General features: G+C 33.2%; 1 protein-coding gene and 1 long non-coding RNA gene across 2 annotated transcripts in view; one reads left to right on the top strand and one right to left on the bottom strand.

Moving 5' to 3' along the window:
- The window catches only part of LOC137631656 (uncharacterized), a 384,363-nt gene that overhangs the window by 172,759 nt on the left and 191,604 nt on the right, over positions 1-20,000 (bottom strand). The gene's annotated exons all lie outside the window — the stretch shown is intronic.
- Positions 6,865-10,379, top strand: LOC137632017 (glutamine synthetase-like). The gene is made up of 2 exons (XM_068363993.1): positions 6,865-7,138; positions 9,262-10,379. Exons 1-2 carry the CDS (start codon positions 6,916-6,918, stop codon positions 10,188-10,190), a joined length of 1,152 nt encoding a protein of 383 aa, XP_068220094.1. The 5' UTR covers positions 6,865-6,915; the 3' UTR covers positions 10,191-10,379.

Raw genomic sequence — 20,000 nt, 5'->3', positions numbered from 1 at the left:
ACACACACATATATATATATATATATATATATATATATAATCATTTAAAAATAATAACGCTACAGTATATGGAAAGCGCGACAGCCACGAGAGCTCGAACACCCAATCAGACAAAGTTTGACACAAAAACAGACGCAATTTCTCCCAGTACATCTGTATAATGGTCAACCTTAGCACAGAGTATGACTAAAATTTACACTATTAAAAAGTTGCCGTAAAAAACGGTAGCAGTCCTTAAATAAATGTTGCCAGGCATTTACCGTTTTAAAAACGTATATGTTGACGTTAAGGAGTGATATTACAGTTACCATCCACTAAACGATAGTAACAAAATAGGGTAAAAATTACGGTCGCCTGTATTCTAACGAAATACAGCTTAAAACAGTATATTTTTACGGAGAATTTTTGATTAACATTACGGTTTTTTAAGTGTATCTAAGCATGAAGAAGTAGAGATATAAACGAACAGGTACGACAGAGGCGAACAGACTGAAGGACAGGCGTAGAGATAAAAAGAGAAAGAACAGTTGTCAACCTAGGCTTCGTAGGCAGAGGAAACATAACTGAACCAGTTTCATGAATGAGTCAGGTTACGTTTTGGTGTTGTAATGAACACCTGGGATTGTACAAGACCTCGGTCAAAAATCTCACATTACGCACAACTATGTTTAAGTCAATTTACTTACAGTAGATCCTGGAGTGCGATTTCACGGGTTGAAAATAGAGCCTGATGTGTGTTACTGCCATCTTTATGTCACTTGAAATTATTCCCAAGTGAGTTTTGGCATTGTATTACTCATCCTATTAGAAAACATAATTCCCATTCGCTATTCCATTAACTATAGGTCCCTACATAATCTTATCTATAAGCTGCTTCGTCAAAATTATACATTTGAAGATCTTCATTTGACTACCCCGACTGTTTCAGAAGCGCCAACTGCAGTCATTTAATAAGATATATAGTATGGGAAAGTATTCGCAAATTATAAAAAAAAATAACTGAAGAAGAAGCTAGGATTGAATTATCTCCAAGTACATGCTTGTCTTCATTCACAGAGAGAGAGAGAGAGAGAGAGAGAGAGAGAGAGAGAGAGAGAGAGAGAGAGAGAGACTTATCTCGTTTACCTTCAATACATCAACTGATTCAACATAGTTTTATTTTTCTTTATGTGATTCTTATATTCCAGGGAAGATAACTTTCACAGCACAAACTTGTGTTATATTATATCTGCCAGAAGTATATTTATCGGTTTCTGAAAAGATTCAAACATCTTTATGAATAATTGAATCTCATCCAAGAACAGTAACGTTGCTTCTCTCTCTCTCTCTCTCTCTCTCTCTCTCTCTCTCTCTCTCTCTCTCTCTCTCTCTCTCTCTCTCATAATCGTTATGAAAATACTATTACATTAGAAATAAACTTTATTCTAATCATTTTTTTTAATATTCTTACATCGATAAAAAATATTGCTGAAGGTGTTCAACCGTCAAAGGCCTATTATTCAAACAGTTTTCCATATTTACCACAGTTGTTACGAGACTTTTTGCCTCTTGGAGGAGATGGACCTTTCCAGCTGATTCCTCTTCGAGTAGATAATTAATTTTTGTGTCTTACCGCCCATTCAGCCGCTTCCTTTTGTCTGATTACTATCTTATTCCCACAGTAGAAAAAAGATGTCTAGACACTTCATAATAAGACATATCGAGATAGCAAGTTACAAGTGGTTTAAACCCCGCTCTCTCTCTCTCTCTCTCTCTCTCTCTCTCTCTCTCTCTCTCTCTCTCTCTCTCTCTCTCTCTCTCTCTGTATATATATATATATATATATATATGCGTGTGCGTGCGAGTGCATCAACTGGTTCACTCTGTATGAGATTTTGGGTATTGGAGAATAATGCTTTAAGAAGTAGGCTATATTAGGTATCAAACATTATTGAGTGTAATGAAATTCCACATGAAAATGAGATAATGATAAAGGAGAAATGAAAATGTCAACTTAGCTAATCTATAAACTAGAGAGTGGGAAAACGTCATAAGATAAAAATAGCAAGAACTAAAATAACATAAATCTTACCGTACTAAATTTACTTTATTATAATTGTATATAACCATAAGTTTTTATTTGCAATAAGACAATACTTTACTCATATTGATTACTGACTAATTTAGAGAGGAGAAGTCTTATGAACCTCCTCTATATCACAATTACTAACAAGTATTTGAGCATGAATGAATTGTGCCCATGAATGAATTCGGGCCCATGAATGAATACTGAAGATAATAAAGACCTTGATGTGCCCATCAATGAATCTGAAGCTAATGAAGACCATGATGTGCCCATGAATGAATTCCATGTGTTTGAAGTTGAAGCTATGATTAAAATACTCGAGAGATGGAAACCACCTGGATACAATGAAATAACTGCTGAGATGATACTGGCTGAAAATGAAGTGACCCCCATAATACTTACAAGATTATTTTGCATATTGTGGCATGAAGAAGAAAACCTGGTGAATGGGATCTAGGCGTGTAGGTGAAAATGGCAAATAAAAGGAGACCTGACTGATTACAATAATTTGAGAGGCATAACACTTACGTCAGTTGTTATGAAAATATATAGTATGCTTATTCTAAGGAGACTGGAGAGAAAGATTGATGAAAAGCTGACCGCTGAACAAGCAGGATTTCGAAAAGGTAAAGTTGTACTGAACAAATTTTCATTTTGGGACATGTACAGCAATGCATAGAATATGGAAATTCACTGTTGATGGCACTTGTGGACTATGAAAAAGGCTTTCATAGTGTGCACTGACCAATTTTGTGGAGAGTCCTGCGTTATTATGGAATTCCTCTTAAATATGTGAATTTGAGTAAGCCTATTCATAAGTATAGCACGGGCAATTAATGTTAGTGGAATCCTATCAAATAAATTTCCAGTGGACAGTGGAGAACTCCAAGGGAATGTATTGTCAGCTATGTTGTTTAACCTCCTCATGGATTTTGTACAGTGTAGAACAGTCGGAGATGGTGGAGAAGGATTGGAATGGATTTGTAATAGGAAATTAGCAGACCTAGAGTATGCAGATGCTGATGGCCTTGTTAGCAGAACACCACAGGATTTGCAATGCTTGCTTACCACAATGCATAAAATATCACACGAGGTTGGGCTCCAGATAAATAGAAGAAAGACAGAGATGATGAGAAAGGAATGCCAGTGAAAGATGAAATATCATTGGAACGAGAAAGGATTAATGAGGTAGAATCATTTAAGTATCTAGGAACTGCTGTATGATCTCCAATACAGGGTCTTTAGAATTAGAGTTTAGTGAAAGATTGAAAACAGCAAATCAGACAATGGCTAGGTTAAGTAAAATTTGGCAAGCAAAGTGTCGGAAATTACATATTAAAATCAGACTATATATCAGTTTAGTGAGATCGGTGTTACTCTATGGACATGAGTCATGATATGACAATGAAACAGTCTCTAAAAGATTTAGTAGATTTGAGAAAAAACCCTTAGAAGGATATTGGTAGTTAAATGGCAGGACAGGATTAGAAATAAAACTATAAGAGAAATTACTCGAGTGCCATATGTAGTTATCATAATGAGGGGTAGATGGAGATGGCTTGGGCATGCTCTTCCCACTCCCCAAGAGAGATTAGTTCACCAAACTTTCACCTGGGCTACACAAGGCACTAGAAGTGGTAGACACAGGCCTACATGGCGGAGGACTATGAAGGGTAAATTAGGAGATGATGAATGGAGATGTTTTGAATTAAAAGCTTACTATAGAGACGACTGGTGAAATCTAACAAAGGCCCTTAGCGCCAATAGGTGTAGGAGATGATGGTGATTTGTAGTATCTTCTGGTAGCCATAATAATGGCGGATATGCCATTCAGACGTGAAAATAGTTTACTTTCTACCATTTAGTGTAAAATCACTTGGCAACGAACATATCAGAACAGCGCCTGAGTCTAACGGTCAGATAAGCATTACTAAGCCTAACGTATTTTGATTATACGAGTCTAATTTCGATATTCAGTAAACCTTTAATCTCTATCCCAAGTTGATCCTATGTATATATCGAAACCTTGAATGAATAAACAATCTTTTCTTTCAGGTTATTATCCTCAAAGTAAAACATTTGATGTAAAACAGCGCCAATTTGATGCTCCTTAAAACTGGAGGCGGAAATCACGAATATGAAGCTGATTTTATCGGACAGTGATACCCAGAAGTAGCAGTTTATCTTTCTTCATAATAAAAGTATGACACACGACCCCATTTCTTATCGCCCGACTTAAATGTCGAGCCAATAAATACAACTTATGGCAATTTTAAGAAAGAAAATCGAATGGTTAAATACTAAATATTCATGAAACTGTAGTCATTAAATTGTACGTGACCTGGTCAATAATTCTATTTTTTTTTCTTTATAAAAGCATATTTGTGTTGGTTAGAACAAGCTTGTGTAGATCGGTTTGGATGGGTTTCAACTATGCCGTGGGGCCGAACTTTGTCATTTATTATTTAGTGAAAACCTCCAAAGTCTTGACCTTTTACGATGAGTATTTTCTCTCTCTCTCTCTCTCTCTCTCTCTCTCTCTCTCTCTCTCTCTCTCTCTCTCTCTCTCTCTCTCTCTCTCTCTCCTACACGCGCTCGCTTGTATATGTAGACAGAACAGTAAATTTACTCTAACCAAGTAATGAAATAGTACTTCAAGATAAAATGTCAAGAGCTTCATTATTCTAGAGAGAGAGAGAGAGAGAGAGAGAGAGAGAGAGAGAGAGAGAGAGAGAGAGAGAGAGAGAGAGAGAGAGAGAGAGAGAGCATTTATTACTTCCCATAAAAAGTCCCCCTTCCTCGGTTGATATCTATAGGTAACTGAGAGCCAAGCGGCGGAGCGCTCAAACCACAAAGAGTGCCTCAGTGCTCAAACATTGACCTTATTCCGTCTTCATATTTACGGCTGCATCGATTGACCGATTGATTGATTGGATTTTAAATGCGTTGCAAGTTCATATTCTCTCTTAAACTGCGTCGTGAAAGATGCTGTTTTCTTCCATTTGGTTTACGTTGTTGATAGTTTATGTATGACATATCTGTTTTGACACTGTTTTTAGAATGATTTATTGTTAATTTGTTCTCATCATTTATTTATTTCCTTATTCCCTGTCTTCGCTGGGCTTTTTTTCCCTATTGGAGCCCCTGGGCTTATAGCATCTTGCTTTTCCAACTAGGGTTGCAGCTTTGCTAGTAATAATAATAATAATAATAATAATAATAATAATAATTAGCGAGATTCCATAGATAAGAAACCATTTTTAGGTTGGTTGGAAACTATTTTCTTTTATTCATTCTTCTTTTTGTTGTTTTATACTCTTCATTTATTTTTCTGTTTATTTTCTTAGCATTTTAGCAAAGCTTGGATCCATTTTAAGTCTATTTTCCAGTATTTTAGCTATTCGATTATACTTTTCAGACATTCATATTTAGCTTGTAACATAATTTTTCTCATATTAGGAGTTTTTCATTTTACTTTTCTATGGTTTATCAATTCACATTAATGACTGTTGGTCAAAAGTAAGTGTGGTGATACATACTTACACGATTTCCACTTCGTTTTTCTATTAATTTTAATTACATGTTTTGGATGATGTAATTCATTTAATATTATTTTTGTCGATACTTTTTCAGGATTATTGTATTGTTTACGCTCTATAATTTTTTTTTTATGATTTTCATGTTGGGTAAGAATTTATGTCAGTTAGCTACTACGTACAGGTTATATTTTGGAATAATACTATACAGTTTAACCTTATATTTTCCCATATCTTGACAACTATCTTTCATCATTTTTTCCATTTGTTATACCCACCCGCATATGTTTATCTATAACTAGCCTTGTTAGCTTTCATGTCCTTATAATAAATACGGTACAAGAGTTTTCATTGATAAACTTGGAAAACAAACTCTTTTCGTGTTTGATTTCTTTGTACATATGTCGTAACTAATATAAAGCACAGGTTTGCAGTCGCGATAATTTCTTTCAACAGCACGTTAACGCAAATACAAGCAATATGCTCATGGAATTATCTACGCTGCTTTCACACACACAAACCAACTACTCTCTCTCTCTCTCTCTCTCTCTCTCTCTCTCTCTCTCTCTCAGTCTTTATGAGAATATTATCATATTAGAAAATCAACTGAATTCTCATAGTTTATCACATTTATTTATTTAAGAGTAACTGCGTACTTCCTCAGGTCCTATCGCCTCTTTATATTTTCAGAGATGCAACGGAATTTATTGATTTCAGGTCACCAGCATCCTGGCTGTTTGAACCAGCATTTTGAACAGCTACTCATACGTGTGGATATAATTCTTACACTTTTACCGAATCAGAATTATTCTCATAGATTCTCTGATTATGAGATATCCATTTATGTATACAAATTTGATATCGTAAAACACTGACCTAATAGAGATATGATGAAAAAAGCTACATGAAAAATGTCTTCTTATCCATGTAAATACATACGTATAGAGCTAATCCTACAAGGGAATAAACAGAGTGAGAATCGGATATCATATATAATCAAAATGAAAACGGGATCAGGCTACTTCCTACTGACATTATCATAGAAAGCTTTTGTCTGTTATTCATGTCTAAAACTATGAGCATCTTGAGTTCCGTTGATCTATCTATCGATTTATCTATCTTTCTATAAGCAACCTGATTATACATACATACATTATATATATATATATATATATATATATATATATATATATGTGTGTGTGTGTGTGTGTGTGTGTGTGTGTAATGTCTATGTACAATCATATTTCATGGACCCATTTCATTTAAGTTAGTAGCTTACAAACAGCATCATTTCCTTGCAAGCAAGACATTAAAATGAACAACTGGCAACTCTGGCTAATGGCACCGTTCTTTCCGCAGGTCGGCGCCATGTTTACAAACGGAGGCTCGGCGACCAACAAAACCGTCCTGGACCGGTACTTGCGACTAGATATCCCTAACCAGAAATGTCAAGCGATGTACATCTGGATTGACGGGACGGGAGAAAACCTCCGCTCCAAGACCAGAACCTTGAACTTTACTCCTAAAAGTCCAAATGGTGAGTGAATGGAACGATTCCGGGAAATTTTAGTTCTTTGTTACAGGCATACACTTTTCATATTTATAGTCCTTTCTTTCAGTATTTCTTTAAAGAAGAATAATAAATTATTTTTTTGTCGAAGTCAAAGTGGAGAGCGTATACTTTCATATATTTAGATTACTTTCCGTAGTTAATGAAAGGTAGTAATAAGGAGCTATGTCACATTCTACCAATGCTTCTATAATATTTACTATGGAAATAACAGAGACCTTTGCAATAGATATACATTTAAGCCAAAAAAAAAAAAATATAAAGTTTTAGGAAATTTCGCGAATGAACTTTGGAATTTTAGCAACAATAAAATGTTCACTAATGCAATTTCATGCCCTAACTTTTCTCCACAAAAAAATCCTTTCGGTATATGATATAATTAACAACTATTTAGTTAATCGTTTAGAAGGAAAGCTAACTTATCTTTATCGCATACCTACTCCAAAACACGTAAATTTTTTTAGACACCTTTACGATGAGAACCTTGGAAAGAATTATCACGCGGTCTTTGCAAGTTCATGCAACTGCATGAACGGGTAAAAACTCAAAACAATACACTTGTGCTCTGACATTATACCCTGAAAATATTAACTTTTTATCGAACAGTGAATCCCAAGGTTATGTTCGTATCTACGTTTATAACTCTATAATAATAATAATAATAATAATAATAATAATAATAATAATAATAATAATATCATCATCATTACCATCATCATTATTATCATGATTATGATTATTATTATTATTATTATTATTATGATTATTATTATTATTATTGTTATTGTTGTTGTTTGATGACTTTGAAGAACTGTCTTAAACACATGGAAAATTTCAGGGATACTCTAAATTCCATATTGATTGGTGGTGATGACTGAATTTTAGACTTTCTTCTTTTTTAACAAGATGCCTTTATGCCAGCAAGGTCTGTTGTTTTGAAAGTATCCCACAGAAGAACTTTTATTGGACCTCTTTCTCTTAACGCGCTACCTGTATAACCTTTCCACAGGCAGTTTCCAAATATGGAATAGAAGTTTTTTCAGGTAGACCTCTGGTATTCAGTCCATTTAAGGATTCGTCTCTTTATAATTCCTTGACATTGCTGTTAAGTGATTTTTTTTATGATATCCTTTTTATTTATGTAACCAAATCTATAAAATAATTAGCCTAATTTTACATCCTTAAAACTGACTATTTAGTCAAAGCTCATAAATTTTGTTCTTTATATGAAATATAAGTCTATTGGGCTTATATAATTTTAGAAAAAAAAAATTGCTAAAAGAAAATGGAACTTTCTACAAAAGAAAACATTGTTTTTGCTGCTTGTTTTATGTCTTGCAATAAGTCCTAAGTCGAGGAAAGGTACGAGATTTGTTATCATAGTCATATTCCTTAAAATGACGAGAAAATTTGTGTTGCAGAACACTATTAGAAAGAAAATCCTTATATTACCACAGGCCTTCAAGAAACTAAACCAACATACAACGTAGGGGCTTAAAAATAGATTACTGAAGGTGCTTTGTTGGATAGCATTCCCACCATTAAATATTTTTCTACATTAGATATGAATAAAAAATATAAAAAATACTAAATAATAAATCCTTTAATAAACCCATTCTCAGGGATTTATCCATCCAAATCGCTTATCATATAATCACGGTTCATTATATATCACTTTTGACGAAAAGAGCCCATGATTGAATTCGCTGATAATCTAAAATACATTTAAAAATTCATTTCATCACTGCCATTGAGACAGGACTTAGTACCATTTATTCTGAAGGTCATGTGGATGTTAGTTATCAAGAAAGATTTCCCCTAAACTAGGAGAATTTTATTGTCCGGTAAGAACACGATATTTTGGAAAGTGTCACTCTCATTATCACTACCATTATATTTTTTAATATTTTCCTGAATTTGAGTAAATAATTCGAAGTCGAAAAATAAACTAACTGCTAAAATGCTATACCGTAAACAATAAAAAATGTAATTAGCATTGAATTTCCAGTAAAATTATTTTTGTGTAACTGTAGTGTTAAAATATGATTTTTTTTTTCTGAAAACTTGTTTTAATAAGCCAAATTTAACAGAACTGCCGATATGGAACTTCGATGGATCTTCAACAGGTCAAGCAGAGGGTAGCAACAGTGACGTCAATCTTCATCCAGTGGCTCTGTACAGTGACCCGTTTAGATTAGGAAGCAACAAACTGGTGCTTTGCGAGACATACAAACACGACAAAACTCCAAACGAGACAAATCATCGGTGGCGATGTTTAGAAGTTATGCAAAAAGCACGTGACCAACATCCCTGGTTTGGAATGGAACAAGAATACACCCTCTTGGATGTCGATAATCATCCCCTAGGGTGGCCTAAGAACGGTTATCCAGGCCCTCAGGGACCATACTATTGTGGCGTTGGTGCCAGCAAAGTCTACGGGCGTGACGTTGTTGAAGCTCACTATAGGGCTTGTCTTTATACTGGCATAAACATATCAGGAGAAAATGCAGAGGTAATGCCTGCCCAGTGGGAATTCCAGGTTGGTCCCTGTGAGGGTATTTCCATGGGTGATGATCTCTGGATGGCTCGGTACCTCTTGCATCGCGTGGCGGAGGACTTCAATGTCGTTGTCACTTTGGATCCTAAACCTATTCTAGGAGACTGGAATGGGGCTGGAATGCACACGAACTTCTCGACACAAAAAATGCGTGAGCCAAACGGCATTGACGAAATTGAGAAAGGAATTGAAAAACTTTCCAAAGTGCACACAGAACACATCCTCGCCTATGACCCAAATGGAGGTAAAGATAACGAGAGACGTCTCACAGGACTTCATGAAACGTCCTCCATCCATGACTTTTCGGCAGGTGTTGCCAACAGAGGAGCTTCTATTCGCATTCCTAGGGGCGTCGCTGAAGATAAATCTGGTTATCTGGAAGATCGAAGACCATCTTCAAACGCTGATCCTTATTTGGTATCAGAGAGACTGGTCAGGACCATCTGCCTTAACGACTTCTAAATAATGTTATCTGATTACTAGTGTCCTTGTAAATCTAGCCTGCTAAGGATATTTTAGTGATGAGAGCCATTGAAATAAACCCAAATCGTGTATTTTTATATGTTCGTATCAAAATATTTCAAAATAGGCTACCTGTAAGCCCCCTTATATTGCTATTCTGAATTATGTTCGTCTCCATCGAACAGGAAAGGATTTATACATAGCTACTATCAATTTGTACAAAATAAAAATTATTAAAGAAACAAAAAGATCCTCAATATTAACAGTCCTAAAAGAAAGATCCCAAAATGCATGGAAAAAAATTTACGACACACAAACTGAGCACTGACAACATTTAAACAAGTGATCCGGACACTATATATACCAAACTAAAATATAACACAACAGCAAAACCAGTAAAGAAATGAAAATCACAGAAACTTACCGATTCAAGCTAAATATTGGCTACGACATTCACCCCACAAATCTATTTGATAAAGACCAAAATCTATGACGACGTAAATTATGAAAACTGGGCGGCCCATTGGAGATGATATACGATACTAAATAAAACGTAAAAAATTATTATTACCAATACCAAAACCTGCTGCATTACATTTTGGACGATGAAAAAGCGTTTAAACTATGGTGAAATAGAAAATGTATAAGAAATGAAAGTGCTAAGTTAAAAACTCACCGGGATACGTGACTCTTTCTCCAATAATCCACAACTCACCTGAAAAAAAAAAATCAAAATTAATATAACACATACAAGGACAATCACAGAATTATCAAACGATGAATATTTTAGTAAAAAAACAAAGCAGTAATCCTTTTCTGATGGCTGTTAATGATAGAAAAGCACCGAAGCAAAAATTCTAAGAAAGAAAACTTGTTCTATTCTTATAATTCACTATCTCTTCAAGATAAGAATATTCGCTTAAAAAATTTCTCAAATGTAAATACCTCCTACACTGTTAAAAATTTGCGTTAAAATAACGGTAAATATCTGGCAACATTTATTCCAAGATTTTTACCGTTATATTGACGTAAAGGAGTGACATTAAGGTCACCAACCCGTAAAACAATAAAAAAGCAAATTAATTTACGGTCGACTGTATATTACTGAAATATGGTTGGGAAGAGTATATTTTTACTGATAATTTCCGATTAAAATTATGTTTTTTTCTAACAGTGTACCTTCACGGAAGAACGTAAAGCAATAAACTTTAAGCTTACGAATAAGAAGCGTTCAATATATTACATAAAGTATTGATTTAGTCATTCATAAGCTATTAACACCACAAAAGCTTAAGCTCTACTTAATGTGAATTTAACTGATAGGAGTCTTGGGAACACCCATCTTAGCTTTTTTGTGACCTTTGTTCTTCTCGTTCTCCAAGAAAATTGTGTTGGTTACTAATGGCATGGGACTTGTGAAACTAGGAACTTCAAAGTAGCTCCAATATCTTCTTAATGATAAAATAGCTACAGGATAGTAAACACGCATTTAGATTTTGTAAAAAAATGTTAGGTTTGCAAGGCACAGTCGAAGTAACAGTGGGCCTATATTATTATTATTATTATTATTATTATTATTAATATTATTATTATTATTATCATCATCATTATTATTATTATTATTATTATTAATTATAAATTCTAAAATATAAATTACAAATTATTAATTATTGAATATCAAATATCAAATATTAGATATTAAATATTAATGATTGAATATTGATTATTAACTATTAATTATTAATTATTAAATATTAATTATTAAATATTAATCATTAATTATTAATTATCATTATTATTATTATTATTATTATTATTATTATTATTATTATTATTATTATTATTATTTAGGAATACAAAACAAAGCATGGGGCAACAAGATGCGATTTAGAAAGGAGGAGGTTACTCAACTACGACTATTATCTGCTAATGATTTCATTTTTATGACTGTATAAGTAGGCAATTGGGTGCAAGTTTAAGATTCCACGTAAAAGAGTAAATAAGCAGCCTGTTTGGAAGCGTATTGCACGAATTAGCTGATGTACATGAAAAGATAAAATTTATTCGGGCGTGAAGACTGACAAGTAGCAGTAACCAGTTTAAAAGATAGTTGCTAAATAAGTAAAGCCAAGTACACCTTTCAAAAAAAAAAAAAAAAGAAAAAAAAAAATACTTTGCATGGGAAAGCTGCATTTAAAGGGAACATGTCAAATGATGGAGAAGATCATTACACATATACTGTGAACAGCTTTGTGCTGGATTATTATATATGGTAATAATACCGAGCTTAAATAGGTTAAAAACACTGGACCAAAGAAACTCAGAACGGGAGTTCAGAACTTGAGATTATGAAGATAGATTTTTGGTTAATGCCCCTCGAAGCTAAAGAAGAGTAGTTTAACTTTTATTTTACTAAAGAAAGACTTTCACTTGACCAAGATAAAATAATGGTGATGGAATTGTGCTATTAGAGAACTGCGTATAAACAATTCCTCAAGACTTCATATGTAAGAAGTTAACTGACTTTCTGATACCCTTAATCTCTATTTTCCTTGCACTTTAATACTCATGGACATTAAACCTCTTGATTTTCAATAAAAGAAAAATTTCAAACTAGAAAATGAAAATTGACTACACAGGTCGGTCTTCCCTGATACTGAACACATACACATATACATGAATGCATATACATTCATATACATAAATTATATATATACATACATATATATATATATATATATATATATATATATAGACACACATATATATATATATATATATATATATGTGTATATATATATATATATATATATATATGTATATATATATATATATATATATATATATATATATGTATATATATATATATATATATATATATATATATATATATATATATATATATATATATAGCAAACATTTATGACCTTGTCATGTCCTCGTCTCTTTATACATGAGTTCACTGAAAATTACTGCAGTTGTTATGATTCATATATGAAAGAGGCCTCGACCACAATAAATAAGAATAAATTTTCTTTAAAATATGATAATTCTCAAAAATTACTAATTGTCAAAAAGTCATGCTACAAATTTGTCTCTTTCTTTCCTAAATTAATCTCTAATCAAAGAGATATATTGAAACATTTACCAAAGGTATTCTATTAATAAAGAATAAATATATAGGTAATGTCCATATTAACAAAAATCTACTAAGAAATGGTATACTGAGAAAGAGACCTAAGCAGGAAATTCCTCTTGTCTCCACCGAGTTAAATATCTAATTTGATTTTCATGGCTTATGTAATTTTATTATTAAATCTATTTTTTTTAATAGATCTCCGTAAGATTCATGGAGATAATGAACAATATACTTTTGATGAAAAAAAAAAAAAGTGTTTCACGAAGATAGCAAACGCTGTTGTACTTTGGTGATGGGAAAGTCGAGGCAGCATCCATCCAGTATATAAAAATCGTCATATAACAGTGAAAGTTTGCATGGTTTTAGGGAAGTCACCTTTTTGCAATATATAGTAAAAATTTATTTAGACATATTTCAAATAATGCAGAGGTTTTTGTTCTCTTTAGTTAAAATGTCTCAAAACTAAGGAATAATACTAAACAGCAACAATAAAGGCCCGCTATATGCGCTATATCTGGTGACAGATATAGCGAGGAAATAGAATGAGAAGCGGGAAAATGGTGAGAAAGTCTGATTTCATAAGACCCTAAAAAAGGGGTGTTTGGCATTTAAACGAAAGGCTAGAATTATTTAAATACTGTTACATTAGGTAAATGAGGCCCTTGCGTTATGTTCTTTCGCAAAGTGTAAACAGAAAAGAAATTAATTTTAAAATGCTTGTAATATATATATATATATATATATATATATATATATATATATATATATATATATGTATATATATATACATATATGTATATATATATATATATATATATATATATATATATATATATATATACATACATACACTAGAGATCGTGTAATCTATATAGAATTATGATTTTCCTAAGCGGTGATGTGTATTAAGACAATCTTCAGAAACAGGAACATCCGCAACTTTCAATTAAATTTAATACAGTATTTGAGTTAAAAAGTGTCAGAGGATCGTCATTGATACTCGGAAACTTCATCTGTTCAACATGTTCAAAAGTTATGTCCGACTACGAAAGAATCTTTTATAATTAAGACAATAACGCCTGCCATTCTCTGTGATAATTGTAGGAAGATGGAAGGTCGTAAATTATATAACAAAGACTCACTCCGTAAGTCTTTATGAATGTGCTAACCAATGCAACGCTTTGGGCAATTTTCATATTATTGTGTTACGCTTGGCAATCTGAGCTCGCAATTTCAGATAATCATCTAATTGGTGGGAGGATGTCGAGGAGCACTTAGTTATGTAGATAAAAAATTTCAATTATGACGTCCTTACAATAAGGTTGTTTCTTCTTCTTTCTTCTTCTCTGTCTGCATCTTTTCCCACTTCTATGTAGGGTCGATGTTTCTGGCCAGCGTTCTCCATCTACCTCTGTCCCACACTTCATCACCGGTTAATCCCTTTGATCGAAGGTCATCCTTGATACAGTCCATCCACCTTCGCTTTGGTCTCCCTCTCTCTCCTTCTCGTTGTTTCTGTCTCGCTTTAAATTAGGATTTGAAAAATCATGGTAGTTTTTTAGTTGTGTTTTTTTATTTGTATACTGCTTTTAATATTAAAACTTTTGCTTAATACATCACGATTAACGTACCTTTTTTTTATTTATTTTGTATTATATTTCCTCTTGTTTTAGTTTAATAGGTAAAACAAACTTTTTTATGTATTCAAAAGAAATATAAAATACTAACGAAACCGATGTATCTTTTCCTTTCGACCAAGCAACAAATAATGCAGTTTGAATTTTTTTTTTGTACCATAGAGATCATGATTATCAGCAAAAATTACTGAGTACATAACTTTTTTTTTCTCAAAAAACGTAGTTAAATGACTAATGACTAACAAGATATGAAGACTTCCAAGAATTGAGGAAAAATCGTAGCCAATGAGACATGTTTAAATACACTGCAGAAAATATATAAAATGAAAACCCACTAAATTACAACTCAGATTTATAGTTGTTTATCAATAGAGTAACTAGAAATTGCTATATATTCAATGATAAACTTTACAAGATATAATCCTTCATCACCAAAGAACTATTTAAAGGTTTAAAGGCCATTCATGAATGGCAGACGCAAAGGGACAGTGACATTACCCTATCAAGCAGGACAATGCCATAGAGACTAACCATACAACATAATATGATGAGCGCCCAAGCCTAAACTCCACCCAAGCTAGGACCTAGGAAGGCCAGGCAATGGCTGCTGATGACCCAAACCCTCCATCCTTAGCTCACAAGGATGGTGAGGCTGCAGCGACCAACCGAACTAATGAGTTTGAGCGGGACTCGAACCCCAGCCTGGCAATCACCAGGCAAGGACGCTACCACCAGGCCACCACCACAACCCTATTGTATGCATATGTAATATGTAAGCTCATCAAAACGCATGTTTAAGCAAACACGTTAGCTCTATGCATAAACATCCTTTTGAGATGTATATGGCTCGATGATCATTCTCACTTTATACGACTACAGTAACTGTTGTCATTATTCTAAATATAATGTAAATAGAAATATTATTACAGATGGAAAAGCCGATTGAAAATCGCAGATCGTCCATTTAAAATGTAATCAAAATAACCTTCATAGCTCGGTAAATTGGGTCCCATAGTAGGTACTTGTCATGACAGTATCCCCGAATAATTGTGCGCGCGCGCGCGTCAGTCACAGTTTTATCTATTTCTCTTGTGTCTTGGTTCCCTCATAATTCACTACCGCTTATGCTATAAATTTGAAAATACTTTAGATGCATATAAAGTATGCCATTTCAAAACTAAGCAAGATAAACTTTATTATAATAGAAACAAAATATTCTCTCTCTCTCTCTCTCTCTCTCTCTCTCTCTCTCTCTCTCTCTCTCATACATACATATATAATGTATTTATTTGCTTGTTTATGTGAGTTTTTACTTTTCAGCCTAAGCTAAATTTTCGACTTCCCCCTAGGGGTGATTTCTGGCTATGCCCCTAAATGGAATATGGTAAGACAACAACACCAGTGATTTTCCGGACAAGTGACTCTATTCTATCTCACTCATTCTCAAATCTTGTTCAAGCACTCTAATCCAATAAACCTGTAATTTAAAAAAAAAAAAGAAAAAAAACTTGTTTTCAATATCAATATTTTTATTATTTGTTTTAAATACTGATTGTTTGGACAATTTGTTCGACTATGAAACTTACCGCAAGAACGAAGATATAAGAATGGTAAGAATTAATGAAAATATCTAAAGAAGAGTTCTATTTGCTTCATTATAACATCAAATATATCAAGGAAGACCAAAGTAGAGTTACTATCGACTCATAATCACATCCTTCCTAAGTAATAAGTTTTGAAGATATAGTAGCATGATGTACTTTCCTCAAAATAATTCACAAGAGATGCCAAAATTAAACTTTTTGAATTGCCAAATGTAAAGGCATAGATAACCTAACCTACGTGCTGCTGTCTTATTATAATAAATTCAAATAGTTATGATGTACCTGTATATAATTAAAAATGAAGAAGTCCGCCTTAAGCCCCAATATATTCTAACGGAGCAGACGGCTGATATGCTTCGGAATAAATCTGTAAAATTTGCATTTCTGTTACGATCAAATGCAAGAACGTACCACAGATGAGACTTTTTTTTTATGGTTCCTAATTGACACAATGGCAACATTAAAACACCATTCGATCAACGAAGTTAACCAAGTGTTTTGGTGTGACTGGTTCTTGTATATATGACATTTCGTGATCAGACACATAATACTGGAATAATGAAAAAGGAACGAATTGAATTTGCCTTGGCTACGGCAGAAGCTGCAATCTCGTTCTCAGTTAAACAGCACAGCCGTACGAACAAGGATTCATAGAGTACTCTATTAATCCTAAGGCGGACATAGCAAATAACTGGAAGAAATAACGACCTTTCAACACCTCAAGCAATCACAACCATTTTTAGCAAAAAAATAAGTAATTTACTCTTTTAAAAAAAATAAATAAATAAAAATAAATAAATAAATAAATAAATAAAAAATAAAAAAATAAACAAACCACGATGAAACAGTTTTTCGTTGTCCTTTAACTCCTAAGCTTAGACTTTGAAAATGATAGCTTCTTGAAGAATATAAGTACACAAGGACAATCTGACAGTGTCAGATGGAAAACAGACAGGGAGTAAAAATTTGGTAATAGCCTAAATACCTACGGATAAAAAAGAAGGAATGCCACATTCTGTCAGACGCTAAACAAGAAAAATCTCAAGTGGTACCGAAGCTTAAGTATACGTATTGCGTACACCACCCATTCTATGTACGTATTGCGTACACCAATCATTCTATGTACGTATTGCGTACACCAATCATTCTATGTACGTATTGCATATACCAATCATTCTATGTACATATTGCGTACACCACCAATTTTATGTACGTATTGCGTACACCAACCATTCTATGTACGTATTGCGTACACATACGTATATGCATTTGAAAATACGTATACACGGGTCCTTAAATGTTTCTAAGGTACAAAAAGATGCCAGCATATCGACAGAGGTGGTTCGTCCGAGAGAGAAAAATAAAAAAAATTGCTTTTTTTTTTTTGTAGCCACAAAGGAGAAACCACTCCGTTGACAACAAAAGGTTTCAGGATGTGAGCGCGTTAGGGCTAAGTACGAGAGAGAGAGAGAGAGAGAGAGAGAGAGAGAGAGAGAGAGAGAGAGAGAGAGAGAGAGAGAGAGAGAGGGGGGGGGCGTTTTAAATGTCCAAGTAGCCTTGCTAGTCCTAAATTATTATACAACTCTTAAACTTAATTTTCATATTTTAACAGTAGCTCATTATCTTACAAGTTCAGTTGACTTCATTTATCCTAATTATTTCTATTTTTGGATTAGTTGGATATGTAATTAAACTATTTCATGTCCGTTTGTTTACGCTTTACAGTGAGAAACCAGATGAACAATACAATGGCAAGTGTTCTTCATATATCTATTTATAGCGAGTCTAAATGACAGTTACCTCATCAAATGGATATTAGTTACCGTAATGTAATACAAAATAATTACTTTTTTCGGTAGAGAACACGTGCATATTTGTATAACAAACTAAAGATTTAGAATTATGGGTTAAGAAAAAGACTTGTCCTAGTGAACATTTCAAGGTTTAGTAGCCTACATTCCTCGGTAAGTGAATGATGATTAACATGACGCTTCAACCCAAGGCTGTTTAACAAGAACTATATACAGTAAGGTTAGTTGTTGTGGCCACGTTACGGTTCTTATTGTGAAAACTGCATTTTCCGTTAAGATCTTGGGATATATTTATCGTTCAGTGCGTTTGTATTGAAGATTATATTTTCCAAATTATAAATTAATATCTGAACTAATATTTCGTCTATCGTATGGCAAATACAACAGTTCATAATTCTTTGACGATTTTATCTTGATTAATTACGTTTTGAGCTAACGTACTGCTAACCACCTTGGGAACGAGTCCATCGCTTTATTAATTTTTTTTTTTATATATCCCTGCTACTACTGTCTACAATCCTAGCAGGTAAACAGTATTGTATATACTTCATTGCATATTACTAAATGTGTCAAAGAATGATTTAAAGTTCAGTCTTTAAAAATTTGCAGTTTACGTGATTTTTTTTTTTCTTAAAGTATCTTGAACGAATAGGACACACAATAACCAGTAAGAAAGCCGAAAGAGTTGGGTGACTGTGAAACCCCTTTACATCTTATTAGAACATCCAAAACAACCTTGACATTGGATACGAGCCTAAACCTGTTTAAATCGATACTTCTTCCGAATTTGACTTCCTCGACCTTAAATAGACATCCGAAAGACTGAAAGTAAATTATTAAGGCTTTGAAGAAGAAACTGAAGATTTACTTGTTTTCTAAGAGCTTCAATAATATGGATTTGACAATTAACACCGAATACACTGTGATACTCTAAATACTTAAGAATGTATACGACAAACACATCTTATAGGTCCTGTATGGTTCCTTTGTGTGATAGGACCAGGAAAACAACCCTTAAGGTAAGTAAAGAAAAGTAAAGTAACTGTGTTTCACAAAGGCTTTAATTAAAGGCTTTGATGTTGCAAGCCATGACTTCGATTTTCCTAGGTTTATTGGTATTAGAACTTTTAACATAATGATGGAGATTTGAAAAGCTATTGGTAAAACTCTTATTATTACTTTAAATGATGCTCTCTTCATCCAGAGTAAAAGTAAATTGAAACCTAAGACTTGCATTGCTTTCAGTATAAAAGGGGAAGGAGTAAGGATATTTTACAATTGCTAGGGATTGAATCTAAATAGTTCCGGTTATTATGAAATATTTTATATAAGCAATTTAATGGGGCTTATTCATGTTCAATATCTTGGTAAATTAGGAAACACTATTAATAGGGGTCTGTAGCATCCAATAACCACGTTATGCACAGAATTCCATAAAAGTGATGACTCAAAAAAGAAAAAAGAAAAAAAAAGCCGAATTTATAATAAATTAACAAGTACCTCATGATTAACATTCTAATAATTTAGTACATAAATATACAAAGTAATCTTACTAACACATCTATGGTGTTAAGAGCATTATTTCAGGATAACCCATAAATACCTAATTGAGAAATTAA

Source organism: Palaemon carinicauda, chromosome 40 (assembly GCF_036898095.1).
Source record: "Palaemon carinicauda isolate YSFRI2023 chromosome 40, ASM3689809v2, whole genome shotgun sequence".
Lineage (NCBI taxonomy): Eukaryota > Metazoa > Arthropoda > Malacostraca > Decapoda > Palaemonidae > Palaemon > Palaemon carinicauda.
Note: the sequence above shows the minus strand (reverse complement) of the source record. Positions and strands in the feature narration are given on the sequence as shown.

What these genes read in the sequence shown, in the direction of transcription:
- LOC137632017 (XM_068363993.1), top strand. Translation starts at nt 6,916, where the DNA reads ATGAACAACTGGCAACTCTGGCTAATGGCACCGTTCTTTCCGCAGGTC. An exon ending in TACTCCTAAAAGTCCAAATG is followed by an intron (nt 7,139 to 9,261) that starts GTGAGTGAATGG and finishes CAAATTTAACAG; the next exon opens with AACTGCCGATATGGAACTTC.